The 27726-nt window shown below is 42.4% G+C and overlaps 1 protein-coding gene and 3 non-coding genes across 5 annotated transcripts; all 4 read right to left on the reverse strand.

Annotated features, from left to right (window-relative positions):
• Nucleotides 1–7649: 7649 nt before the first annotated feature.
• On the reverse strand, nucleotides 7650–16628 carry NCL (nucleolin). 2 transcript variants are annotated; one of them, XM_006207897.3, is made up of 14 exons: nucleotides 16440–16628; nucleotides 15221–15337; nucleotides 13616–14099; nucleotides 13054–13272; nucleotides 12855–12941; nucleotides 12520–12661; nucleotides 11810–11934; nucleotides 11136–11259; nucleotides 10468–10625; nucleotides 9872–9995; nucleotides 9552–9685; nucleotides 8865–8991; nucleotides 8289–8512; nucleotides 7650–8119 (listed from the first exon to the last, which is right to left on the reverse strand). In XM_006207897.3, exons 1-14 carry the CDS (start codon nucleotides 16455–16457, stop codon nucleotides 8043–8045), a joined length of 2160 nt encoding a protein of 719 aa, XP_006207959.2. In that variant the 5' UTR covers nucleotides 16458–16628; the 3' UTR covers nucleotides 7650–8042. The 2 variants fall into 2 exon arrangements, with proteins under 2 accessions (XP_006207959.2, XP_072817946.1); XM_072961845.1 differs by lacking the exon at nucleotides 16440–16628 and adding an exon at nucleotides 16215–16241.
• LOC116280758 (small nucleolar RNA SNORA75) lies at nucleotides 8688–8821 on the reverse strand. Its single transcript, XR_004190237.2, has one exon. It is a non-coding gene; the product is annotated as a small nucleolar RNA SNORA75 (small nucleolar RNA).
• On the reverse strand, nucleotides 9361–9440 carry LOC116280689 (small nucleolar RNA SNORD20). Its single transcript, XR_004190180.1, has one exon. It is a non-coding gene; the product is annotated as a small nucleolar RNA SNORD20 (small nucleolar RNA).
• LOC116280688 (small nucleolar RNA SNORD82) lies at nucleotides 12742–12811 on the reverse strand. The gene has a single exon (XR_004190179.1). It is a non-coding gene; the product is annotated as a small nucleolar RNA SNORD82 (small nucleolar RNA).
• Nucleotides 16629–27726: the final 11098 nt, after the last annotated feature.

Consider the following 27726-nt stretch of genomic DNA (forward strand, 5'->3'; position numbering starts at 1 on the left):
CAGCAAAGCACAGCACAATAAGACAAAGCGTGCCTCTGCCATTTTACATTCTACCAGCAACCTGCGAGTTCTAGCTCTATATCCTTGACCACATTTGGCATCGTCAGTAGTTTTAATTTTAGCCATGCTGGTGGGTATATGGTGGTAGCTCACTGCGGATTTAATTTGTATTTTTCTGAGGACTAATAATGCTGAGCACTTTTCCATGTCTTTTTTTTTTTCCTAACCAGATATCTTCTTTTTTAAAGTGTCTGTTCAAGACTTTAGTGTTTTCATTGGGTTGTCATTTTATTATGGTTTTCAGTCCTTTGTATATTATGGGTACAAATCCTTTATCAGAAATACACGTGTATTGTGACTGTTTTCTCCTAATCTATGGCCTGTTCTTTCATTTTCTCAACAGTGTCTTCTGATGAGCAGACATTTTAATTTTGATGAAGTACAATTTATCCTTTTTTTTTTCCCATTTATGGTTAAAGCCTTTTGTATCCTAAGAAATCTTCCCCTACCCTTAGGTCATAAATATAGTCTCCTTTATTTTCTTCTAGAAGCTTTACAGTTTTAAGTTTTGTATTTGCACTTGTTATCCATCTCAAATCATTTTTGTATACACTGTTAAGTAAAAGTTGAGGTTCATTTCTTAAAATATGAATATCTAGTTTTTTAAAAACATTTTTTATTGAGTTATAATCATTTTACAATGTTGTGTCAATGAATACCTAGTTTTTTAAACACCACTTGTTGGAAAGATTATCTTTTCCCCATTAAATACCTTTGTAACTTTATAAATTTGAATAGTGAGTTCAATGTCTCCAGTGGACGTAGGGCTAGCTATTCCGGTGCTCCATTTCTTCTTGTGTCAGTTTTGGAAAGTTGTGCTTTCAAAGAATTTGCTCATTTTGTCTAAGTTGTTCAATTTATTGGCGATTTCTGTTTTCATTTCATTTTGTTTTTAATCAGTCTTGCTATCAATTGTACTAATGCTTTTGAACCTTCCAATGAACCAACTTTTGCCTTGATTTTCTGTATCATTAATTTTCATTCTTATTTTTATTATTTCCTTTTTCTGTTTATTTTTGGCATAATTTTCTCTTCCTTTTTTACCTTCTTAATCTGGAAACTTAGATCATTAATTTAAAGTCTTTCTCCTTTCTTTTCTAAAACATTTAAATTTATAAATTTCCATCTATAATTTAAAGTCTTTCTCCTTTCTTTTCTAAAACATTTAAATTTATAAATTTCCATCTAAACACTGCTTTATCTGCATGCCAAATGTGTTTTCATTATCATTCACTTTGTAATATTATCTAATTTTTCTTCTGATTTCTACTTTGACCCATTCAGAAGTGCTTTTCAGAAGTGTACTCAATGTCCAAATATTCAGGGGTTTTTCTAGATAGATGTCTTATTGTTACTGGTTTCTAATTTATTTCTGTTATGTCAGAGAAGATACTATGTGTGTTTTTCAGTCTTTGAAATTTCTTGAGGCTTGTTTTGTGGCCTAGAATATTTTGGTTAATATTCAATGTACACTTGAAAAAAATGTGTATTCTTATGTTGTTAGGTCCACTTGGCTAAATAGTGTTCAATTCATCTATATCACTACTGATAAATTAAGCTACGTACTTCATCTATTACTAAATGAGAAGTGTTAAAATCTGCAACTGTGATTTGCAAATTTGTCTATTTTTCCTTTTAGCTTTGTCAATTTCTGCTTCACATATCATAAAACTGTTATTAAGTGAATATACATTTAGGATTGCTATATATTTCAGATAAATTGACCTTTTTTCCATTATAAAACGTCCTTCTTTATGTTTGGTTATACTCCTCATTTTGAAATCTACTTGTCTGATATTGATAGAGCCACAACAGATTTCTCATGCCTGGTGTTTTCATGGTATATCTTTTTCCATCCTTTTACTGTCTTTTTCTTTGTATTTAACATGCATCCCTTGTAAATAGCTTATAGTTAGTTCTTGTGTTTTTCGTCCAGTCTGACACTCTCTGCCTTTTTATTCTTTGGTCCATTTTCACTTATTGTAATTATTGGTATGACTGAGTTTAACTCTGTCATTGCACTATTTGTTTTCTAATGTTCCTTCTAATCCTTGTACTTTGTTTTGGGTTGAGTTATTTTTTAACATTCCGTCTCTTTAAAATTAGTATTCCATATTCTCTATTGGCCTTTCAGCTATAGCTCTTTGTATTATTTAATGTTTGCCCCGGGGATTACAGTATGCATTTTTAATTTATCACTGCTTACCTTGAATTAACATTATACTAGTTTAAGTGTAATACAAGAATCTTACAATCATATTATTTCACTTCCCTTAGTTTGTGCCATTTTGTCATGTATTTTACTTTTACATATATTATAAACCTCAGAATATATGTATTGCTTTTGCAGTAGACAGTAGTCTTTCAATGGGAATATTATTTACCATTTCCATTGCTCTTTATTTCTTCCTATAGATCATTTTCCATCTGATATTTCCTTCAGCCTGAAAAACTTCTTTAGCATTTCTTGAAATGCAGGTATACTGGTGATGAGTTCACTCAGCTTCATTTGTTTGAAAATGACTTATTTTGGTTTCATCTTTGAAGAATACTTTGTAGATAATAGAATTCTAGGTTGATATTTTTCGTTTAGAACTTTAAAGATAGCCATTGTCTTGTAGCTTTCCTGATGAGATTAGCCATCATTCTTACAGATATTCCTTTGCATGTAATGGGCCCTCTCAGTTTGGCTATTTAAACATTTTAAATATTTTTCAGCCATTATTTTTCTAAGTGGTTTGTCTGTCTTTTCATTTTCTCCCCTCCTTCTTGGACTCATTTAGACATGTGTTGGACAATTTGATACTGTCACATTGAGGCTCTGTTCATTTCTCCCCCCAATTGTTTTCTCTTTGAGCTTCAGTTTGGATGATATAGGGGAGGAAAAAGATCTTTTCCCTCTACCCTTCTAAGTTCTTGGCTGAAGCCCTGTAACAAGACAGATTAAAAAGAGAAAAGCATATGAATTTAAGTCTTACATGGCATGAGAGCCTTCATAAGGAAATTAAGACCTGAAGACATGTTAAGTTTGATGAAAAGTAGAGTTGTGGAAAAACGTGGTAGGACCAAAAAGAGTATGAACTGAGTAGAGTAAATGGGGGAAATAGTAAGGCCTGTTCCTTTGAATTCCCTCTTGATGTCCCTCTGTCTTTTTTTTAAATAAATATTTTGAGGGGAAGGTAATGAAGTTTACTTACTGAGAAAGTACTGGGGATTGAACCCAGGACCTCGTGCATGCTAAGCATGCACTCTACCATTTGAGCTATGGCCTGCCCCCCTACCATGTCCGTCTGTCTTAAGAGATAAGGCTGACCCTTTCTTCCAGGTGTTAGGAGGGCACCTCTCATATGCAGGTTTTATGACCTGCTTCAGGGGAAGGCCAGAAAGTCCTTCCTACAAAAAAAAAAAAAGTCCTTCCTGCACTTGCTGGTTCTGTTTCTTCCACTTGAAATATTTAATATGCCAAGACGTCATATTTTGGGGTAGCATATTTTGTACTCTGTAATTACTTTTGGTCTGTCTTCTACTCTACTGATCCTTTCTCCAGCTGTAAATTCTCCACCTAGTGAATTCTTTAATATATTGTTTTCAGTTCCTGAATTTCCATTTGGTTCTTAGGGTTTCCATCTCTCTTCAGAAATTCCATTTCTTCATTCAATAGATTCATCTCTTCCTGCAAATTCTTTAACATATTTGTAATGATTAAAGTTCTTACCTACAAACTTCAACATGAGTTGTGTGTTTGCTTTTCTCCTGATTGTGGCTATTTTCATTTCATTGCATGTCTAGTCTTCTTTTTGCAATATGTCATATAATGTCCAGCAAGCAAAGTGCATTACCTTCCCCTGAACACTGCTCAATTTTGTTCTAGCAGGCAATTAAACTCCCAACAGATCTCCCCCATTGATTATGTGGATGATTAGTTCTAGGCTTTAGGCTTTATAAGGGTGAGTCTATTTTGGTTTTGCATTTTGCTTTAGTCCTAGGGCTTAATCCTTAGGCCTGGAATATGCTACTTCTAAAGGATGGACCTTCTGAGTTTCAAAGAAAACTTGAAGAGTTTATCAAACCCCTTTAACTGGACAGAACTTGAATTTCACACTTCTCTCCAGCACCAGGCGGCTGTTGGAATCTGTAGCCAACTCTCCCACCTTTCCAATGTTCTTTCCCCCCAGCTCATTATCCTTGCCCTGCTCATAAATTTAGGACTCAGCCAAGAATTTAAAGGCAGTTAGTATACCTATTTTATGGCTTTCTCTTCTGCCTCTTTCATCTTCAGGAAAATTTCCAGATTCAAACGCCAACCTGACTTCTCAGTTCAGTAAGACCCTCCTTCTCCTTAAACTCTATGCCCAGATAATCACGCTAATGGCAGGGGTAGGGGGAACACCTTCAAGGGAAGAGTTGGTTAAACATGTATCTCCCCCAGTGTCCTTTCAAGGATGTTATATGCTCGTTTCCATCTGGTATTGTTTGAACTTCAACATGTTCAGAAGTTGACTTTTTATTTCACCCAGAACTTATAATTATCAATAGGAGGGCCAGTCTGTTACAAGCCACTCCATAATCACCAGAGCCAAACTCCCTAACTGTATTTTAAATGTAAATGAATCTTATCTTACGCATTAGTGAATGAACACATGTAATTCCATCACAAATGGTGTGCTAAAATATTTTTAAAAATTTTCAATGTAATTGATTTCACTTATAATCCCTTTTTTAAAAAATTGAGAACATTATTCTGAAGTTTTCAAAGGCTTTACCAGACTCCCAAAGGAATTCCCTAAAGTGTTTAAAACTTTCAAAATGTAACTCCTAGCCTTAAAAGATTCTCTCCCACTGCTATGGCAGCTTTCCCAGCAGTCGGGGGAAGTTTGTACAGGATTCCTTTATTCATTACTTACCGAGTAGCTATGTGTCAGGGACTGTCCATGGCCAATGGGACAGAACAATGAACAAAACAAGTCCTTCCACTCACAGGTTGGTAGGAATAGAAGTGCTCTTTTCGCATTTCCATGTAGGACCAGCGAGGCCTTTCTCATTACAGGATTACCTGATGTGTGAAGCACAGCCCCTGGCTTACGTATGTTAATTGGGTATAATTCTGTTGACAGTCTCTTATCCCAGCATTGTTTTCTTCCCCCTTCACCCCAGTCTGCTGTCACAGAACCACCACCTAAGTTTTCTATGGTGGGGGAAGGAAGTTTCAGGGAGGAAGAAGGAATCTGGAAGGTGTTATAGGGAAGCTGGGAAAATGAGGGATGACTAACCACTTGAATTTAGAGCCTCTGGTCACTGGCATCTTTAATTAGCTCAATCAATGCTGGTGTGGGGACAGAAGCCACACTGCTTGGGGGCAAACAAGTGGAAGGCAGTGTGGTCCTTCCCAAAGCTTGGCAACGAAGGTCAAAGGGAACAGCTAGGCAGGGAGGTAAGCTCAGAGGACAGCTTTTTTTGGATGAGAAAGCTTTGGCACCTCTTAAGGCTGAGGGGAGACAAAGATTACATTACAAGGAGATAATCAGTGGGCTAATATGGATTAATGGGATGCTCAGAGATAAGAGCACAGGACAAGTATTCAAAATTTTAGTTCTTGGACCCAAATGAAAGCCACTCCTCATGGGGATTCCACAGCACCTGTGTTGAGTGTGCTTCCTGCAGATTCCCAGGCCCTATCACTTAACCTGAGTCTGAGTTGAAGACCCATTGGCCTGAAACTAATCTTCAGGCTTCGCTAGTGACACTTCCCTGCCAGCTGTCCACATCCTTGTGGGTGCTGCCACCTGCTGGAGGAGTGACAAAAGTGGCAACTACCATTTGCAGTAGGGAGCTGCTTTTCTAAAATGGCTGCAAAACCCACCCAATCCAAACCAGAAACCAGACAGGCACCAGGAAGGCCTAGGATTAAAAGGTTTGTAGTCCCTAAACCCAAGTGCCAGTGCTTCTCCACGCCCCTCACCTCCGTGTAGGGTGACCACCCTCCATCCTCATCTTCCTTCCACTGGAAATCAGTAGCCCTGGTTGGAAAAACCAGTAATAAAAGGGCTGCACTGTTCCCTTCCCTTACTGGGAAGGAAAAGGATAGCAGGAAGAACCTTTATTCTACCCTTGCTTTGCCCCACAGCAGGTTACCGGGGGGTGAGATAAAGCCCGACATACTGAGGGCACAGCATCACTAGCTGTAAAGTCAAAAACGTTAGCTGTAAAGCAGTGCGGGTTGACTTGTATCTCACTGCAGGTCCGACTCTAGAAGCCAAAAATTCTTGCCAACTGAGCTGCTAGCAAAGTCATGTTCGAGCCTCCCCTGCACCCCACCAAACCTCCATGAGGGAACCTACCAAAACTCCACCACAGGCTCTCAAATGTAATTCAAGTACTGAATAAGCTAACTGGCTGTGTTGAGCCTGAGCTAATAGCAATTCTAATTCACATTCCTAGATACCAGTCACAGGTGGCACCCACTTGGGAGAAGACTGTGGAGACACAGAGACCAATCTCACAGGCCCCTACTTGAAAATCTAGTTTGGGACTGACTGATTTGCCACTGATACAAATTTTCAGTCAAAACTCTACTCAGCTTTGCTGTAACTGAAAAGGTAACAGACTTGACTCATTCATTGGCCCTGTTAGGCTCCAATTAATTAGAACTTTTAAATCTAGAAAATACATAGGCTGCCAAGTGTTCGTTTTAGTTTTTTAGGTTTGCCTCATCAGACTGTCCCTCTAATGGCTTGATTTTCCTTCCTAGCAGCACTAAACTTTCAATCTCCCATCCCCCTCCCCATTTCCCCTTCAAAACAAGGTATTTGTCCTGGTCCATGCCCTTAGTACTCGGAACAGACTCCTAAGTGGTACATGACATGCACAATGCTTAGATTCCCTCATCCCAATAGCAACTCATACCCAGGACAAACTAAGCTGTCTGCATCCTGTAGTTTGCCTTCTACCATACTTTGAGTTGGCACTTGTCAGTATCATCTCTGCTCTGTACCACCTGGGGCAACTCAATACACGTTAAACCCCTTGACCAAGGCCTTTCATGTGATCTTCTGTTGGGGGAGGACGCCCACAGTAGTGCTTAATAAATCAGAGTGAGTACTCATCATAGTGTGAAACCAAAGGCCTTTCTTGTCAGTTTAACTTGAGGTTGTTGGGGGACTTACAAAACAATCAGGTCCATCAACTAGATTGGTAGTATCCTCCCCAGCCTCACAGTCCCAAAGCCTCCATTTGGTCCATTCATTCACAGCATGAATCCTATTCATTAGTCATTGCCAATTCCAGAACCCACACTCTATAATCAGATGCACTCTGAAGAGGCCCAACTGAAGCGCTCCTGACCCTCTGGCCTGCTTTTAAGCGGGATAAGGCCACAGTAACCTTGCAATAAACCTTTCATATGACAAAGGGCTACAGAAAGCTGATCACCTCACTAGTCATTTCACCAAAACTTATGACTGGGATACTTGAAACCAAAGCATCAAGCATTTCCATCAGGGGTGGAGAAGATCCACAGTGGCAGAGCTGGCTGTCATGCTCCACCTTCACTGACTTTCCAGGACACACTCTAGGAAGTACAAGTCTGGCACCAGAGTTTAGGACTTTTAATTTGTCCCAAAGTTGCTGAAGCAAAAATCATGATAAAACATTCTGCTTTCCTTTACACCCCCCAACGCAAAAAAACAAACAAAAAACTTCATAGGAAAAAAATGGTTTTGTACATGGGAAAAAACAATATAAATTCAAAACTTACAGATAAGGGTTAGCTCTATCACTCATCTCTTTAAAAAGTTTATCTGAATATCCAGTCAAAACCAACAGGGTTATCTCCCGTGAAATGTTATCTATATGGATTTCCGAGTAGACCACAGGGCTGTATACTGCCTTGGAATGTCCTCAGAAGGCTCTGTCATTGGTAACAGAGTAGAAACCCCAGAGTCCTTTCTTTCAAATGGAAGAGGGAAAGACAGGGATAGAAGAAACTATTCAAACTTTGTCTTCTTTCCTTGTGGCTTGTGGTCTCCTCCTCCTCCTCTGCCTCCTCGGAAGCCTCCTCGCCCTGCAAGAAGGCAAGATGTCATTAAAGAGTGGCTGCAAAGCTGCCAGTTCTCCCCTCCCCAGAGGGATGAGGACTTGGAATTGATGCAGGAACCCAGGCCTTCGGGTTCCAAAGTTCATGTTCCACCTAGTGTCCAGTGTACAGTGAGGTAGCCCACCATGTTCCTTACCTCCAAAGCCTCCCCGGCCTCTGCCACCAAATCCACCTCGGCCGCCTCTGCCACCACCTCGGCCTCCAAAGCCACCTCTGCCTCCTCCTCGGCCACCGAAGCCACCTTCACCCTTAGGCTTGGCCCAGTCCAAAGTAACTTTGTTTCCATCAATTTCACCATCTTCCATGGCCTCCATTGCAGCTTTGGCATCTTCCTCGCTGTTGAAGTCTATAAAACCAAACCTAAAAACACCAAATGAAATTAGCCATTATAAAACAAATATATGGAACAAGTGCCAAAGTAACTTCCTATGTTAGATAGTGGATCCCATAGAAAGCAGCCTTGCTAATTGGACCCAATTGAAGAGTCGTTCCCTAAGGAAAGCTGAAACCGGTTTTACTGACAGCCTGAACTCTAGAATGTCTCACAAAACAGCAAAATACACCTCTGTGATGACAGAAGGCAATAATGCTAGCCCTGTGAATTGTCTCTTCTTCTCGTGCGAATCCTGAACTGTCACCGATAGACAGAAAGGAGCTCAATGAGAAGACACTTAGTCGGGAGCTTTCCACCATGCACATCCCTCCATCTTACCCTTTGGAGGACCCGGTTTCCCGGTCAGTGACTATCCTTGCACGGACAGAGCCCTCAAACGACTCCTTTAATGTCTCTTCTGTGGTATCCTCAGACAGACCTTTGACAAACAGAGTTTTGGATGGCTCTGGGGAAGAAAAATAAAAATTGTACCTTTTATTTAAAGTCACAATTCATGACAACACACTGGATTTGTATGTTGCAGCCTAGTAACGGACTACTAAGAATGCGTGTCTTAGCAAAAGCTAGCCTTTCATTCTGAATGTCTGAATAATTAGGTAAAAGCAACTTCATCAACTAATGCTTAATTAAAGCAAAGGGCTTAGATCAACTGCCATCTCAAGTTTATGTTGATCACCAGAGCAGTTGAGAACCTGTCTTTCATGGAGAAACAGAAGCAACCCAAGCCAAGTTAGGTGGCGGTCCTAAAGCAGGCAGCTACCAACACCACGGGACAGTAAACCACAGGCAAACCTGCTGCTCAGAGTTGACTTAGCTGGATCAGAACTTGACTATCTAGAGGAATTTTCTTGAGATTTCATCAATTATTTCTCAGATAATCAGTCATCATATCCAGTATCATTTACTCAGCAGCAACAGAAACAAATGTTTCCTATATCTGACAAAAAAAGTTAAAGCACAGCCCCGAGGACCTATCCACAACATCCTGTTAATTTATCAACTTACGGCTTCTTGCATTAGGTGATCCCCTGGGTCCTTGCAGCTCCAGCCTGATTGCTCTGCCCTCAATTTCCCTTTTATTACAAGAATTTAAAGCTTCTTTAGCATCTTCAAAGGAAGCAAATTCTATAAACGCATACCTGAGGATAAACAGTCAATACTTAGTTATCAAGCACATGGCTCCTGTGCAGTATCTGATGCCACCAAGCCTTATCCCTCAAGCAAACATTTGCTGCAACTTCTGCTAACAGCCAGGAAAACGTTTTACCTCTGCAAGGCACCCTTAAAGCCTGTTACTGACAGTATAAAGGTATTAGTTACTTTACCCTTTAGATTTGCCATTTTGGCTCTGGGGCACTTTGATAAAAGTTGCCTTCTCAAATACTTCCTGAAGAGTTTCTTCTGTTGCACTGAAGGAAAGGTTGCTTAAAACCAGAGTTTTTGATTCACCTACAAATAAAGAGATACCAAATTAAGACTCTGAAGCAGTAGCTCAATCACAGCCATATCTTGTTCTTAATAACTTCTGTGCTTGTAAGAGTTAACACTCCAATGTTGATGCAGGTAGAATCCTACTTGTTTCTCAACATATCAAGTACCTATTATGTACTGTCACATCCTGCTTCCTTCCATCCTTATTGTTCAGATTACAGCTCTATGTCTTCCTAGAACAATATTCTGATTTAAAAACGCAAACCATCTAAGTCATTTACAGTATAAAACATATATACAAAGGAAACTAGATCTATGTTCTAATGCAAAGATTTCATACAGCTCTCATTCAAGACATTCAATTACAAATACATGTATAACTTAATGTCCATCTTCATCCAATTAATCAGTCAATTTTATAAAATACAAAGATGCAAAGGATTTCCCTCCATCAATTAAAGAACCCTGTAGGAAGCCTATAAATTCTTACCACTCCAAGTGCTATTCTTTCCACCTCTAGGGTCTTGACCTTGACCTTTCTCTCCAGTATAGTACAGGGAAATGGATCGTCCATCTATCTCTGTTCCCTGCTTTTCTTCCAAGGTTTTCTCTGCATCGGCTTCTGTCTTAAATTCAATAAAAGCAATCCTACAGTAGGAAAATAAATGTTAAGAACTCTTCTGATTTTTAAAACTGTATTAGTTCTCTAACACAAACGTTTTAATCTCAGCAACATGACCTTGTTTCAGGTGAGTACAATAAAAACGTCTCATTTTACGCTAATTGAAATGTTCAAGGTTTCCGTCATCTTCCACTTCTCAATTGAAACTTTCCGCCCACTACACAGAATTCACCAAATGTCTAGAAAACGTGTTCGTTCATGTTAAGCCCACCTCGCTGCAATAATTACAATTACTTTCAAAGCATTTATTGGAGGTTAGGTGCATTTGTAGTGCTTTATACGTAAGCTCATCTTATAAAATCAGCCTGAATGAAGTACGCTGTCACCACTGTACAGATGGGAAAGTGAGGTGTGGATTATAGATAAATTTGCCCAATATCACACACATGGAAGTTTAATAAACATTTCTTTTATAAATCAGTGAAGTACATTAATTTTAATAAAATTCTTAACATTCAAATAGATATAAAACATACCCTTTACTCTTTCCATCCTTGCTGATTAATCTGATCTCCACAGCATCTTCAAACACTTCTTTTAATTCATCCTGAGTAACTTTATAAGGCAGATTCTTAGCCAAAAGTGTTCTCGCATCTCGATCTAGATAAAACACAAAAATGAACCAGATGGCTTTAAAGACCCTTCCTTCCCCGAAGATTACCAAAGACTGACCAACATACAAGTTCTATTTAAGTAATTTTGAGATTCCACACTGTACAAGGCATTCTGCTACTATACAGATACAGCAGTGGTTTTGCCACACAAGCAAACTATGTCCTGAATACTTAGAACAGAGCTCTGTATTATATAGCATATAGAGTAGGTATTCAGTATTTTTCAATTAAAAAGATCATGAACACACACTTGAAATATGACAAGTGTATAGAGAAGGGTAAAAGACACAAATGGAGTAGTTAGGGATCTATTAATTTAGATGTATCTAACCAATTATTTTTTGATTAAGCCCAATAAGCAGTGCCAAGTACTCTTGTAAACATTTAACACTAACTCATTTAACCCGCCTCACAATATCATGAGGCAGACAAGGGAAAAACATTAAACTATTTATTCTGGCCAACTGGTCTACATTAGATACACAGCCATTAACAAGTTACCTATCAGTGTCACAATTACCTAAAGTCTTACCTACCCTTCTTACTGTCTTTTCCCTTTGGTTTTTCTAGTTTAATTTCATTGCCAAAGACTTTTAAACCAGTGAGTTCCAAGGCTTTTTCCAGGTCTTCAGCAGACTCAAAATCCACATAGCCAAACTTCCTTTAAGGTAAAGAGGACAAAAAAAAAAATTACAAGTGGGAGAAAAAACACCGAACAAGAGCCAAATGACATAAATTCTAGGCAAGCACTAATGTGATGGTGCAAACAAAGATTAAATTAAAAAGCACCTATACTATTAATAAAATTAAGTCAGGTTCTGTAAGCTGGGGCTACAGAGCAGGGTCTAAGTACCAAGACTTAATGCAACTTCACCTGAGATCTTTATTAGCTACACTGCTCAAGAAACCATTTAAGCACCAAGACAGGAGAATCCTGTCTGGTTAAAAGCATTCACCATTATAGCTACTCAAGGCTAATGCGTATTTCTAAGCATCAAATCTCATAATTTATTAGAAATTAATTTGTGCTACATCAAAAGTTAAGGGAGAGTATGGTCATTTTAATTTGGGGGTTTTACAATCTGATAATCCAATGACTTAATTCATTAACGTCCAATCTTTCAAGACTTCTACATATTCACATTTAAGAGTAGTGGGCTAAGGCCCTAAAAGGGGAGGGGTAAAGGCATTAGCAGACCCTTGAGTATAGGCAGGAAGTACTAAGACATAACTCTCCTGTACTTACCTAGACACACCAATTCTGACATCGACAACAGCAAGATCATTTTTAGCAAAAAGGTCACTGATACCCGTTTTTAATTCAGGAGCAGATTTGCTGAAATTCAGGTTTCCAACAAAGAGATTAAAAGCTGTGGTTGGTTCTGTGCCTATACAAAAATTACCTCAAATTAGTCTATTTGTAAAGTAGGACACGAACTTAACTTTCAATGTAAAATTTCTGCACGCAGCACATCAGCACATTGCAACGTAACATCAGGGTTCAGTATTAAGTCCCTGTGTTGTTCATCATTTGTGCTATTTATTAGGTGGCGTTCCCCACTCCCCAGTTCTGCAGGTTACCTTCCACTTTCTGCTTCTTGGCTTCAGGAGCTGCTTTCTGTTTGGCCATTTCTTTCTTTCGTTTTCCAGGTGCTTCTTTGACAGGCTCTAGACAAGATTTCAAACAATCTATGTCATCCACAAGTAGCCACACATATATTCAAATTATCTCCTTTAAACAAAACCCATGTCCATGTATTTCAGAATCTAAGTTGATTACCTTCCTCCTCTTCCTCCTCCTCCTCCTCCTCATCGTCCTCGTCCTCCTCCTCGTCATCCTCATCATCCTCCTCGTCGTCATCCTCTTCATCCTCCTCGTCCTCATCATCATCCTCTTCATCTTCATCCTCAGCAGCACTCTTGGCCTTCACAGGAACAGCTTTTGCTGGAGCTTTCTTTCCCTTGGGTGGTGCAGTCTCCATAGCTTCTTCTTCAGAATCTGAAAGAGAGACCACCTAGTCAAAAACTCAGAATCATCCCAGTTCTAGGAAAACATAAAGGAAAATAAACGCAATCCTATCCATGCCTCTGTGCTTGGTAGCTATGTCAAGAACTAACAGATCACTTGGAAGTAGAATCCTACATAATGAAAAACACAGGAGCATTTAACAGCATTTTACCCCAGGTCCCATTCTAGTGCCCCACAACTAGCCCAGAGAATCCCTAGGATTCTTGCCTAACCCCCAGGATGTCAGCAGGAGCATGTAGCATTACTCCCCAAACCCCAGTCCTAATGCACCATGCAAACAGAAGCCCCAAAACTACCAACACAAATGCCTTACCCTCTTCATCCTCATCATCATCCTCATCATCGTCTTCATCCTCATCTTCATCCTCATCATCCTCATCATCTGAGGCAGGAGCAGCAGCAGCAGCTTTCATCACTGCTGGCTCAAATTCATCTTCATCCTCATCTTCGTCATCCTCATCCTCCTCTTCACTGTCGTCATCATCTTCCTCATCACTCTCTTCCTTTTTGGCATTTTTGCCATTCTTTGCTCCCTTGGCTGGGGCGGCTGCTCCCTTCTTACCAGGGGTTGCTACCAACGCTTTGCCTGGTGTGGCTCCCTTCTTGCCAGGTGTCGCTACTGCTTTGGCAGGTGGTGTAACTGCCTTCTTAGCTGCTGTAGCTGCTGCCTTTTTGCCAAGAGTAACAACTGCTTTCTTTGCCGGTGTGGCAACTGCAACCTTTTTTGTTGGGGAAACCATAACCTTCTTGGCTGGAGTTATGGTAGCCTTTTTGCCTTTCTTCTGAGGAATAATGACCTTGAGAATAATTAAAAACAAACATAAGCCTGTTTCTAAACTCAAAGAGAGCCCTGGCCCCATAAATCAATGCTAAATTCTGGCACTGCCTCTAGCTCAAGACTCCACGCATTGGATGATAGGATGTTAAACTGCAGGGTCGTGTAACGTGTCCTTCTGTATGCTTGAGGTCCCTGTCCTCATCTTCAGGTCATAGCTAAGCACAGTGAACTCTTGAACACTTAAAATATCTCTGAGCCAGACCTCTAAATTTCTGCACCTCATACTTTTTAATCACTTCAGTGTTGAAGCAGCACACCTTAACACGGACTCGAAAAACAGACCTTCTAGATTCCACGTGTCACTGCATGGTCTCAGGCAGTTTTAAAACTTAATTTTAAGCTTTAATATTTTTCTTATCTGAAACTAACGCTTTAATCTTACACATTGCTTTTAAGGATTACAAGTTGACATACGTAATTAAAAGCCTTACACACAGAAAACCACCACCGGTCAAGCTCTACAGTCGATCCTCGAAAAATTAATACAAATCAAAGAGTAAGCACGTAAGTTTGATTAAAAAAACCATTTACCTACAATTAAGTCACACTCAAAACCACTTTTTTAAACTACTGGTTCTATTAGGTTATATATGTGGAAATAAAATCTTTATTAAATTCTAAATAAGAAATATGAACAATTATAGCGTTTAGCTGTCTTTACAGCATTCTACAGTATCCGGAAGTGCTAAACAAGGTCAATGGTTAACACAAAGCAAAGTAGCAACCTTCAATCCATACATTATAGCCATGCATATTACCAAGCTCAAATAGGCTAAATATAGAAACCAATTAATCATTAGTATTCCACGCTGAAACTGAAATACTAATGATTTATTGCAATATATCACACCAAGCTCTGCAGAAGGCACATGAAAAACCTCCACACCTTTTATCCCAAATTCATTCAAATACTTACCCTTAAGGTATCCTGACAGGTCAATAAAGTTTGTGAAACATTACAGCAGGTTATATCTGCATATAGTCCTACTTTTGCCAGTATTTTCAGACACTCAGTACCACCTGCTTTAACCGTCCATTTTGTAGTTTAACACAAGCCTGCATTGAACTGTATACAATTACCTCTTCCCCACTGCTATCATCATCTTCATCTTCTGACATCTCCTCGTCTTCGCTATCTTCTTCTACCTCCTTTGGGGGAGGAGCCATTTTCTTGGAGTCACCTTGATTTTTACCAGCCTAAAATAGACACAATGATAAGCACACTACACCTCCCACATTGCAGGTCATTCATATTTTGCCATCATTCTTCATAGTAAAACGGCAGTCATCTCCCTAAGAGCCCACTTTTCATACTGGTAAATACAATTAACATAAAAACTATTCTTGATATCAGTGTTAACACTGGTGGATTCTCAACTTCCCACATATTTCCTGTCAAGTTCTACCAAAAAAAAAAAAAAAACCACCTTAGGATAAAAAGGCAACTTCAAGGAAACGATCTCCTTCCTGCTGCCTTCGTTAAGCACACCTGTTTTAAAAACTACTTCCAGCGAGAATCGATCCGTGCATCAGGGCACAATTTTTCAATAGTCTATAATCAGACAACTTTGATGGCCAATAATCCAGACCTTCACCAGGGGCAAACTACCTTAAATAAGCCTTTGGGGGTAAACTATGGCACCTAACTCGACTACCCTCGTCTAAATTTGAATAAAGGCAACCTTTAAGAAAAATTCACATTTCAATCTTTGGTTTTCCCTCACGTTTTCTTTTGCCAGGGTATTAACCCCGCCCCTTTCGGCCGCGGCAGGGCCACGTGGGGGCACCTCGCAGGCCACCATGTGCGCGCAGCCCGGCGCAGAACGCACGCGGCAAGGCCTCCTTCCGGAACCCACCGCCCGCCCGCCCGCCAGCAGCAGAGATCCCGCTGGCCGCCTCTCCGCCCCAGGGCCGCGTCCCCTCGGTGAGCGCCGGGACATACACGGCGCAGCCCACGTGGCGGGCCGCACGCGGGGGCACGTGCGTCAGGAGGCGGGGCCCCGCTCCGGCCCGTCGCAGGAGTTTGGCCTCATCCCTCCACTCCGAGGCCCAGCACCCCCGCCCCGCGCTTAACCTCGAAGTCCATCCACCACTCGCGGCACCTGCCGAAGCTCTTCACCTCCCCACCACGCAGCCAAAAGCCGCGAGACCTCCCAGCTAATCGCGCGAGACTTCCCGCAGCATGGCGCCCTCGAACGCGCCCGGGACGGCGCGCGGGCCCTCCTCCTGGCGGCGCCGCGCGCGCGCTCCTCGGAAAACAGGCCTCGATATCCGTGCTTGCGCGGGCAAGGCCTCTTACCTTTGCGAGCTTTACCATGATGGAGGTTTATGACAGCGGAGTGTATAGCGAGCAAGCGGCGCAGATGAGCCCAAAGGAACCCAAGCAACGTCGATGGCGGCCGCTGGTACTGAAGATCCCAGAGCGCGTACGCTTAGCTGCCAGCTAGAGCTCGGGACTGAGGCGAAAGACTGAGCCTGCCCAGTAATCGCCTCTGGAAAGGAGATGACGACGCCCTCGTGACCCCGCGTCGACCAACCAGAGTTCGCGCCTATCCCATTAGCCAATCGCAAGCCTCTACCCGAGAACGGCGCGGGGCGGGGCGCGGGCGGGAGTGGGCGGGTGGAGGAGGCCAGAGAAGGGGGAGGAGATTCGTGGTGGCGCCCTGGGGGCGGGACTCGCTTTGTGCAAGACCGGCGCTGATTGGGCGGTGGGCGCGCGGTTCCTTGAGTACCCGTCCGTGGCCTGCGCTTATGGCGCCTGCGCCGTGAGGCGGACGTTTTTGGCGCCGCGTGTACCCGAATTTGGGGCCGGTGGGTGCAGATGGGCTCTGGTTCCTGAATGTTTCCTGGTCCTGTCGACTCGGGAGGCCTCTCGCGCGGCCCCGGTCTGCACTCCACGCTGAGCCTCTTGAAGGCAGTGCAGATAAGATTTTGCCCCGTTTCCCCGCAGATGAACCCGAGACCTCCGGAAATTCAGGGTCCACTCGCCTTAAGGACCCCTCTTAGTCCGTCCCGCTAGTGAACCAGGGTCCAGAAAGTCCCCTTGTCTGCTGGTGACTCCCCCCTGGGCCACGTGCTTGAAGCTTCCTCCTGAGAGCTGCTGATAGAGACAGTCGCTTGTGTTTCTGAGGTTTACTGTGAGCAGTACAGAAACAATATTTAATCTAAAGAAACTTCGTACACTAGAAATTTTTCCCAATGGGGAACACCCTGGCAGTCACAGGATGCTATATAACTGTGGGGTGGGGAGGAGAACTTGGTCAGGCCAACCACAGAGCCTGGCCTTTGACCACTCAGAAGTTCCCTCTTTGTTACAATAGGACTAAAGCACCTATTAAAAAATGGTGGCTGCTAAGTCAGTGTCACCAGATGGCCCAGGAGTCAGTCAAAAAGAGTCAAAGGAAGGGTCCCTGGATGGCAGAGGCACAGAAGATTGTCTTTGCTTTGTGCTTTTACCAATTATTCAGATGGATCACTGTGGCAAAACTTAACTGGTGTCAAACTTAAGCAGAACGCTTTATTCAGTTTAGAGCCTGCCCAGGAAGGATGGTTAGTTACATCCTGGGCATCTGGTACCTAATTGTTAACTACAAAGCCAGAATACCTTCAACAATAACGATATTTCCCCAACTGAACTAATGTTCAGAATCACCTCTGGAGATTCTAATTACAGAGATCTGGGATGGGGCCCAGGATTTTGTATTTTAACAAGGGCCCGAGGGGATTCTTGTGAGCAATCAAGTTATTTTGCAATTCTTACTAGAACACTCCTGGGACTGAGTGAATAGGAAACTCACAGCTACCCACTGGGGCTCTCTGATCAGGAAGGAGGCTGAGGCCAGTTCTATGGTCTGCACCCTGCTTTCTGTTGATCTGTGGAGAGCACCCTGAGCGAGGTTCTCATTTTGAACTCTGGGATGGGGGCCAAGGGGACATTTACTGGGTGATGGGGGACACAGGAAGAACAGCATAAGCCAAAGCATAGTGGAATAAGACTCGAGTGTTTGCAAGCAGTTTGGCACGAAGTAAGCTTAGGGCAGTTGTGGAAAGAGGCTGGAGAAATGAGCAGTGGGCGTGACCAGGTGACAGGGATGCGTTATAGAAATATTGGCATGACTGGCTGCTCAGTTCAGAACTCGGTTTACATCACCTGTTGAGAGGCCTTCCCAACCCTCCAGTGAAAAGTGCCACCAGAGACTCCTTACCACAGCACCCTCATTTAGTCCTTGCAGGTAATTCCCACTACCTGGCATTTTTCTTGGCTACTTATTTTCTGTTTGCTCTTTCCCTAGCCATGAGAACACAGACCTTCTTTTCTGCTTTATTCCTGGCCCCTTAAGCATTGCCTGACACAAGTAGTGCTAAAAATTATTTGTTGAATAAAGGAGCAGTGCAGAGAGCCAGTGTAGCTTAGTGTTCAAGTGCCTTGCTTTGGACTCAGTCTGGGATAGAAAAATAGTGATACCTAATACTTATCTAATGCTTATGAAGCTCCAAGCACAATTCCAGTTCTTTATATATTAATTCATTTACTCTTAAAAAAAGTTATCACTGTTTTACAGAAACTGGGGCATAGAGAGATAAATTAACTTGTCCAGGGTCACAGAGCTAGGAACTAGGATTTAAATTGAGACACTGCTCTGTCATCCCAGTTTCTTTATTGATAAAATGGGGATAACAGTACCTGCCTCTTGGGTTGTTAGGAGTATTGAGATGCATAATAAGCCCTCAATTAATATAAGCTATTGTTGGTGACTTGAATAGAGAGGGACAAAGGGTCATTTATTTCCATTATCTGTTGGGTGTGTGTATGTTAAATGGAATGACACCAGCTGGGCTGCAGGTTTGGGAGGGGAGCTCCTGAGTTCAGTGTTGGATGTGTTGAATGCATGAGGAATACCCGTCGCTTTAGGCAGTTGGCAGAGGTGGTCGCATAGCTGCAGACAAAGATGGTATGAGGGACCAGCCTAGAAGACCAGCCAGAATGAGGAGAGGATAAGGCTGGGCAGACCCAGGCCCAATGGCAGGAAACATCTAGGGTGGAAGAAGGCCCAGAGGCAGAAGCAGAGCTTAGAAAAGAGGAGTTTTGGAAGCCAAGGGAAGAAAAGATTTCAAGAAAAAGGGAAAAAAAGAACAATGTCCAATGCCTGTCCCTTGGATTTGGTATTAAGAGGTGTTGGAGATTTGGGCCGTTATGATGGGGTAGAAGCTGCACTGCTGTGGATGGAGAAGGCAGTGCTAAGTGTAGGGCCCTTGTAGGACGGGATCCTGGGAGAGGGAGTGGTCACAGCTCAAGGAGGAAGAAGAACATTCTTATAGTCTATGAAAAGGAGCCAGTACAGGGAGAGTTGGAAGCTTAGAAGAGAAATGAGAGGACAAGATTAAGTGAGGATTCTTAAATGAAGGTGCTATCCCTCGGTCCAGAACCATTTGAGACTAAAGGTAAGTGTACCTGTATAACTAACAGTAAGAGTAAGCCAGAATGTAGGCTCTGGGGGGCAGAGCTTACTGCCAGGCTGGCTCAGTGCCTCTTAAGTGCCCAGACAGTGCCTGGTGCATAAAAAGTGCTTAGTAAATGTCCATTCAATGAATGGAGTGTGGGTGTGAGAATTACGGTAATTCCTGTCTGCTGGTGTCTCTTTTTGGAAGAATAGGAGGCTGTCTTTTAAAAGGAAAGGGAGAGAAAGCTGGATGGAGTTTACTGGGCACCGACTAGCAAGATAAAAGGATGGGACACTTTCTTAAACTCCAAAGGATTAAATTGAAAGGTAACTAAGAGAATGTAAATTGGCGTGGCCACTATGGAAAACAATATGGAGGTTCGTCAAAAAATTAAAAATAGAATTACCGTATGATCCAGCAATCCCACTTCCAGGTATATATCCAAAGGAAATGAAATCAGTATCTCCAAGAGATATCTGCACTTCCATATTCATTAAAATGTTATTCACAATAGCCAAGGTATGGAAACAACTTGTGTCTGTCAACAGATGAATGAATAAAGAAGATGTGATATATTTTAAAAATTTTGATTCACCATGTTGTATACCTGAAATTTAGTATAATATTGTAATCAACTATACCTCAATAAAGATACATATTTATATATATGCAAAAAAAGATGTCGTATAATGGAATATTATTCAGCCATAAGAAGAAGGAAATCCTGCCATTTGTTACAATGGCAACAAGTGATCTCAAGGTCATTATGTGAAGTTAGCCAGACAAAAATGAATACTGGATGGTGTCAGTCATATGTGGAATATCAAAAAAAAAACTCATAGAAATAGAATAAAAAATGGTTGCCAGGAACTAGGAGGTGGGGAAAATGGTGAGAAGTTGGTAAAAGGGTAGAAACTTTCAGCTGTAAGATTAATAAGATCTGAGGATCTAATGTAAAATATGGTGATCATAGTTGATAACACTATATTGTATAATTGAAATTTGCTAAGACAGTAGAATTTAAATGTTCTTCCCCCCAAAAAAGATAAATATGTGAGGTAATGGATGTATTAATTAACTACTTGGGAAATCCTTTCACAAGGTATATGTATATTAAATCACTATGATGTACACTTTAAATATCTTACAATGTTGTATGTCAGTTATTCCTCAAAGCTGAAATTAAAAAAAAACAGGGCATCTAAAAATAAATTTTAAAAATAAATAAAAAACAAGTAAACACCAAATGAAGTAAATTGCCTACGGAAAGAACAGATTATTGCTTTGAATGAGAGAATGCCCCTCAGCTCAGGGTGGACCTACCTAGCAAATGCATTAAACTTGGAGGAGTGGAAATTGTAAAATCTGAACCTGCCCTGACATGTAATGGATGGGAAATATGAAATACTGCATCTTCACTGTGTGGCCTTCTGCCTCCATGTCTTTCATCTGTTAAATGAAAGCAGGACCTCCTGCTCCCTTTTCCAAGGGTATGCTTGAGTACTAAGAATAAGGCAAAGATGATCAATGCACATCCTCAAGGGATCTGAATCTGAGAGTCTGGAAAGGAAACCTTGGGTAGCTATCCAAATGCCCATAAATATAAGTAAGGCTACCCCAGCTTTATTTTATCGTCACCGGGGTCTAAATGCTTCCCTCCCACCGCCCCCCAACCCTAACTCAGGACCACAGAACCTGTGCAGAATAGACTGGCAGGGGTGTAGGAGTTTTGTTTCCAAATTGCCACCTTTTTTGTGGGGGGTGGGGAGGGGGATTTCTAAAAGTGAATGATTTATTTATTAAGTTGGTAAGCTCACATATGGCACAAAGTTCCAAAAGTTTGAGAAAATACACAGTAAACTCTCTCCTCCCTCCCTGTCCTCTAGCCCTTGTGTCCTAGAACAGGGCCAGCAGCTGTCTGGCATTTCCTTCCGGCTTCAGTCAGTGAGTTTACAAATAGAAAGGTGTATTTATTATGTTTAACACAAATGTAGTCATACAGTATGCACTGTTCTGAAGTCTCCCTTCTATTTTATTAACTAAATTTATCTCACAACTCCTGCATCAGTGCATGCAGAGCTGCCTCATTCTCCCTGAGAGCAACAAAGTGTTCCTTGGGTGGAAGTATCATTTATTTAACCCAGTCTGCACTGCTGGACATTTAGGGTTGTTCCCTATGTTTTGCTATTACAAGTTCCAAACCTTTTTACATACTTCATTTTGCACATGTGCAAATTATACCTGCAGAATTACTTAAATGTAGAACAGCTGGGTCCGAGGGTATGGCCTTTTACATTTTGGTGGATGCTCTCCCACATGCTGCCTTTCGTTAGGATTTTTGGTGGCAGTTCCAGCTGAGAGTGATCCCACCCACCCTGGCCGGTGAGGGTTATCTGCTGCCTGAGAGCACTGTACACCTTGGCAGAGGAGGGACGGGGTGGGAGAGGGTGCAAGGCTACCATATCCCCTAGAAACATCGCTCTAATTCTTTTCCCTGAATTTTCACACTGGGGAGTTTGATCAGCTTCTGACACCAGCCCAGAGCTTCAGAGGTATTTGAGCAGCTGCTGGCCACTTGTCTGGCACAGCCCCCCTGCCATGGCCTGGCCAGCCCCCAATACCCACTACACCTGTCTACAGTGAGGTGCCCACTCTGTGCATCCATGGGCCCTCTGGACCCTTCTAGACCCATTCAACCACAATGGGCCTCATGTCAATGCGAGGGTCTGACAGCCCACAGGAGGAAGTCTACACATCTTCAGAAAGATTAACTCCAGTTCCCAGCCAGGAACCAAAAGCCTCAGTTAAGCTCCAACTAGCGAAGGAAAATCACATCCGGTATTTAATATAGAAGGAGTTTAAAGCAGGAAATTGGTTACAGGGTTGAAAGAATATAAGGTAGAAGCAGGAGGCAGCTGCCACCTGCAGCTGGAAGGCTTGTCCACTGAAGACAGAGCCAAGGATGGAGGGACCAGCACAGCTTCCAGGAAAGATGCCCAAAGCAGAGGTCTAGTGGGCACCCGCCTTGGCCATGAGGGGAATTCACAGCATCAACTCCGGTACTGGGGGGTGTGAAGATGGGCAGAGCCAGGTTCCCTGTACCAACCTGGCCTGCTTCCATCTTTTGGGGTTCCCTGAAGCCTCCAGAACTTTCAGCGAGATGCTGAAGGGGGATCCTAAGCTCTTCTTAGTAGGCCTTGTTTGGTGTTTAGGCAAGTGTTTTCATGCACAAGGCAACTTGTGCCCCATTGCCTCTGGGGCTCAGAGGCCTGAATCAAAGGCCTAGACTTTGTCTCCCCCAGAGCCTGAGAAGCTTCATCTGCCAGCTCAGAGACTCAGGAGTCAGCCCTCAGCTCCTCTCAGCTCCCCAGCCACACCAGTGACCAGGAGGCCTCTGAGCTGAGCCTGCTGTAGGAGAGCTGGTAGCCATGCCAGCCCAGCCCCTGTCAGCTCTCCCTTCTTCATCCAGGAGGCTGGGCCATGCTGGAGAGAAATCCTGTGATGAAGGAGCCAGGATTTCCAACTGTCCTGCTCTCAGCAGCTGCCCAGAAAGTCTTTCAGGAGCTCCCGAGTGGATCATGGGCTCCCATTCCCAACTCCCCAGCATCTATTCCAGCATCTTCTCTCAGGAGGCCCCCTACCCCTCCATCCCAACAGTTATCCCAGCCTCTACTTCATGGAGAAAAACAGGTCTCCCCAGGGCATTCCACCCTCTGATTTACATACAGCCCTAGCCCTAAGCTTTCCGCCCTCCAGGCCCCAAGGAAGCTAGAATCCTTCTCTAAAACTACACCTTTTCAGGTTCCAGGAGCCCCTCCCATCTCCTCTCCAATTATCTCCTCAGCCATACCTTCCATCAAAATATCCTCCTTCCCTTCTTTTGTCCTTTATGGGAAGTAGCTTCTGGGAAGAGTGGAGCCAAGTTCCTGCCAGTCCCTCTCAGACCCTGCAGGGCCTCCTGCACTGGCACCCTCTTGGTGGCCAGCCCAAAGGAAGCTTTCAGATCTTATCTTCTTCGGCCTCTCTTCCTCTTCTTTCTCTTGACCACACCGTCCTTGGAACTTCTCTGCTGCCTCCTTCCTCTTCGCCTACCTTCCTTCTCCTCCCCCCTTATTCTCTGGATAACCTCCTTAGCCCCTTGGTCTCCTCCCTTCCGAATGTACCCCCACCTCCTACCCCTCTGCTTGGGGCCCCTTCTCTGGTTTGGGCTCCACCTCCTGGGGACAACTGCCCCCTAATGGCGCCCAAATCAAGGTCTCTCCAGGAGCCACTTTCCTCCTGGGCTCCAGACAGCTCCCTTAGGTGTCCTACAAATTTTCAAATTCCAAACGTCACAAACTGAGCTCAGCTCCTTGCTCCACTGTAAACTGCCATCTTTCACACCTCGGTAAATGGGACACAGCAACTCGTCCTCCCAGGCCAGAGCCGGGCGTTGTCTAAGACCTCAGCAAGCCTCCCCCTCAGCCCCACAGCAGGCCCAGCCCCACCCTAAGGCCTGGCCCTCCGGGGTCTTCTACTCTTCCCACTGCTTCTCTTACTTCAAGCCTTCATCACCCTGCCTGGATTAGGCAGCCATTCTGAGTTGGCCTCCCTGACATCTTAATCTATCTGTAGCTACATCAGTTTTTTCATCAACAGATATACATTCTAATAATGAAAAGTTCTCAATGACTTCTCCTAGCCAGCAGGGTGAACCCCTAGCGCCTCCTCAGCCCACGACTGAAAGCTCACTTCCTACTGAGAGAGGGGGACAAAGGTGAGGCCAGCAAGGCCTGTGTCTCTGGCACAAAATTTAAGGGACCCAGAAGCTCAGTGATCAAGATGAACAATAGTTCAGTGCAATATTTTTCTGTTAATGGGAGAAAGACAATGAACAGAAAATCAAATTTTAAAAACCCACAGGCTCAGTATTACTGGTACGTCTTTGGCCTCAGGGCCCACTGTGGCTTGCGCAGCCCCATTATTGATCCTGTCTTTATTTCAAACTTGCTATTTTGTTCATCATGGATTTTCTTGCACTCATTTTGGAAAGTCTGACATTCTCACAGTATTCAGTTTTCTATCCTGGAACACATGTCTCATATCTGGCAGTAAAATATTGTATTGACGACTGAGTTTTTGGCCTTCAACTTCACGCCCAAAGCAGCTGCCTCACTTGTCTCCCCTAGTCCTGGTCCTGTGCCTGGCCGTGACCTCCAGGCTTCAGCCAACTGGGCCACTGGGCTCTGTCCCACCTGTACCCTCTCCCATGCTCCTTCCGCAACCTGAGACTACCTCCCCCCCCATCCCTGGCCTCTTGGTTGATCTGGACTCAGCCACCTCTTCTTGGAGACCTCCTGTTACCCTCATATTAGGTTGGAAACTCCTCTCTGCTTCTAAAGTACCAGCTGTCCCAGTGTCTGAGGGTGAATATGCGTCCATGTTTCTCTACTCAGCAGTGAGTTTCTGGAGGGCGCGTGGAATTTCTTCTTTTAACCCTAGGCTCTGCACAGTGTCAGCAAGCACTTGGTGCTCACTAAATGCTGATTCTGTGAATGAGGACCACATGACTTAGAGTTGTTGGAAGAATTTCAGGGTTAGCTGCAGAGTGCTCAGGAATTCCGATGGATATTCCAGGGACTGTGGAGATCCCAGATACTCCAGAGAACCAGGCAGCTGCTTCCAGGTCCTCCAGTCTAACCCAGCCAATGGTCACCTTACCTGAGCTGAGGCACCCTTCCCAGCCAGGTACTGCCTTTCCTGAGCCGCCTCTGCCCCATACTGGGCCTCAGCCTCTGTTCCTGTCCATTCCTCCAATTGTCCTCCTGGGTCTAAGGCCCTGCCTTGTCTGAGGATTGAAAGAAGGTTACATTGAAAGTAGCTGAGGGCCTGGACCTCAGCTTTGGAGATTCAGAAACCTGAACTTTTAAAAGATAACTTATTAGGATGACTGCTATCCAAACACACACACACACACACACAGACAAAAAAAAACAGGGAACGACAAGTGTTGGTAAGGATGTGGAGACACTTAGAACCCTGTGCACTGTTGGTAGAAATGCAAGATGGTTCAGCTATTATGGGAAACAGTATGGTAGTTCTTCAAAAAATTAAAAATAGAACTACCATATGATCCAGCAATAACACTTCTGCATATGAATCCAAAAGAATAGAAAACAGGGTCTGAAAGACATTTGCACACCCTTGTTCAACAGCCATGTTTGGCTGTTATTCACAATATTGTCCATGGTAGCCTAAGGTCCCAAATGTCCATCAGCATGTGAAAGGATAAACAAAATGAGAGGAAGCTCTAATGCATGCTACAACATGTATGAAACTTGAAGACGTTATACTAAGTGAAATAAGTGAGTCATCAAAAGACAAATACTGTATGATTTCCCTTGTATGAGGTACTAGGGTAGTCAAACTCATACATACAGGAAGTAAAATGGTGGTTGCTAGGGGCTGGGAGGAAGGCAGATGGGGAGTTGTTGTTCAATGAGTATAGAGTTCCAGTTTTGCAAGATGAAAAAGTTCTGGAGATTGCACAATAGTATGAATATACTTGACACTACTGAACTGTGCACTTAAAAATGTTTAAGATGGTAAATTTTACATTATGCATATGTTGCAACAATTTTTTAAAGACAATTTCATTTTTTAACAAGAAATATATTCAAGAAACCAAAAAACATAAAAGGATATCTCTTGCTCTCCTGTCTCCCATTTTCCTGGTTCCTATTCCTCTAACTGCACAAATAACTACTTTTAAAAATATGTTAACCATAAAGGACAGAAACCATATACTATACTCAGTAAATGCAGAAAAAATGTTTCACAAAATCTAACACCTTTCATGATAAAAACACTCAAAAAAGAAACAGAAGGCTACTTCCTCAATCTGGTAACAGGCATCCACAAAAAATTCAATTAACATCATACTTAGCGGTGAAAGACTGAATGCTTTTTCCTTTAAGATTAGAAACAAAACAAAGATGCCTGTTCTCACCACCACTACTCAATATTGTACTAGAGGTTCTGTCCAAGGTGGTTTGGGAGAGGAAAGAAAGGCATCCAGTTCAGAAAGGAAGAAGTAAAACTGTCTCTACCTGTGGATCATATGATCTCATATATAGAAAATCCAACAGGATTTCACAAAAAGCTATTCAAGATAATGAAAAGTTCAGTAAGATTGCAAGATACAAGATAAATGTGCAAAAATCAATTATGTTTCTATACGACAGCAATGAATAATCAAAAATGGAGTTAAGAAAACAATTCTGTTTACACTAGAATCAAAAGGAGTAAAACACCTGGGAATAAGTTTAACAAGAGTTCAAGATTTGTACACTGAAAACTACAAAACATCATTGAGAGAAATCCTGTGTTCATGGATTGAAAGATTTAATTTTGTTAAGATGTCAATACTCCCCAAGTTGATCTCAGGTTCAACACAATTCCTATCAAAATTCCAGCCACCTGCTTTGTAGAAATGGCACACTGATCCTAAAATTCATATAAAATTCAAGAGACCCAGAAGAGCCAAAACAATCCTGGAAAAGAACAAAGTTAGAAGACATACTTTTTGATTTCAAAAGTTATCATAAAGCTATGATAGTCAAGACTGTGTGGTACTGGCATAAGAATACACCTATAAATCAATGAATAGAGATGAAAGTCCAGAAATAAACCCACACATTTATGGTCAATTGATTTTGACAAAGGTGCCAAGATAATAGGGAAACAGTTTCTTCAACAAATGGTTCTGGGACAACTGGATATCTACATGCAAAAGAATGAATTGGATGCCAATTTCCTACCATTTACAAAAATTAATTCGAAATGGATCAATGACCTAAATGTAAGGGTTAAAACTATAAAACTCTTAGAAGAAAATATAGGTGGAAATTTTCCTAATCTTAGGGTAGGCAGTGGTTTCCTAACTATAACACCAAAGGCATAAGTAACAAAAGAAAAAGATAAATTGTACTTCAGCAAAATAAAAAAACCTTTTGTGTTGCAAAGGACTCTATCAAGAAAGTGAAAAGATAACCCACAAGTGGGAGAAAATATTTGCTAATCATACATCTGGTAAGAGGTTAGTATCCAGAACATGCAAAGAATTCCTATAAGTCAACAACAATAACAACAAATAAAAAAATTTA

Source organism: Vicugna pacos, chromosome 5 (genome assembly GCF_048564905.1).
Source record: "Vicugna pacos chromosome 5, VicPac4, whole genome shotgun sequence".
In the NCBI taxonomy this organism is placed as follows: domain Eukaryota; kingdom Metazoa; phylum Chordata; class Mammalia; order Artiodactyla; family Camelidae; genus Vicugna; species Vicugna pacos.

Excerpts from the sequence above, each read along its gene's own strand:
- NCL (XM_006207897.3), bottom strand. Across the intron at positions 10,626-11,135 it reads AAGGATGGAAAGAGTAAAGG|GATTGCTTTTATTGAATTTA; the intron begins GTATGTTTTATA and ends TTCCTACTGTAG. Across the intron at positions 8,992-9,551 it reads ATCACCTAATGCAAGAAGCC|AGCCATCCAAAACTCTGTTT; the intron begins GTAAGTTGATAA and ends TTTCTTCCCCAG.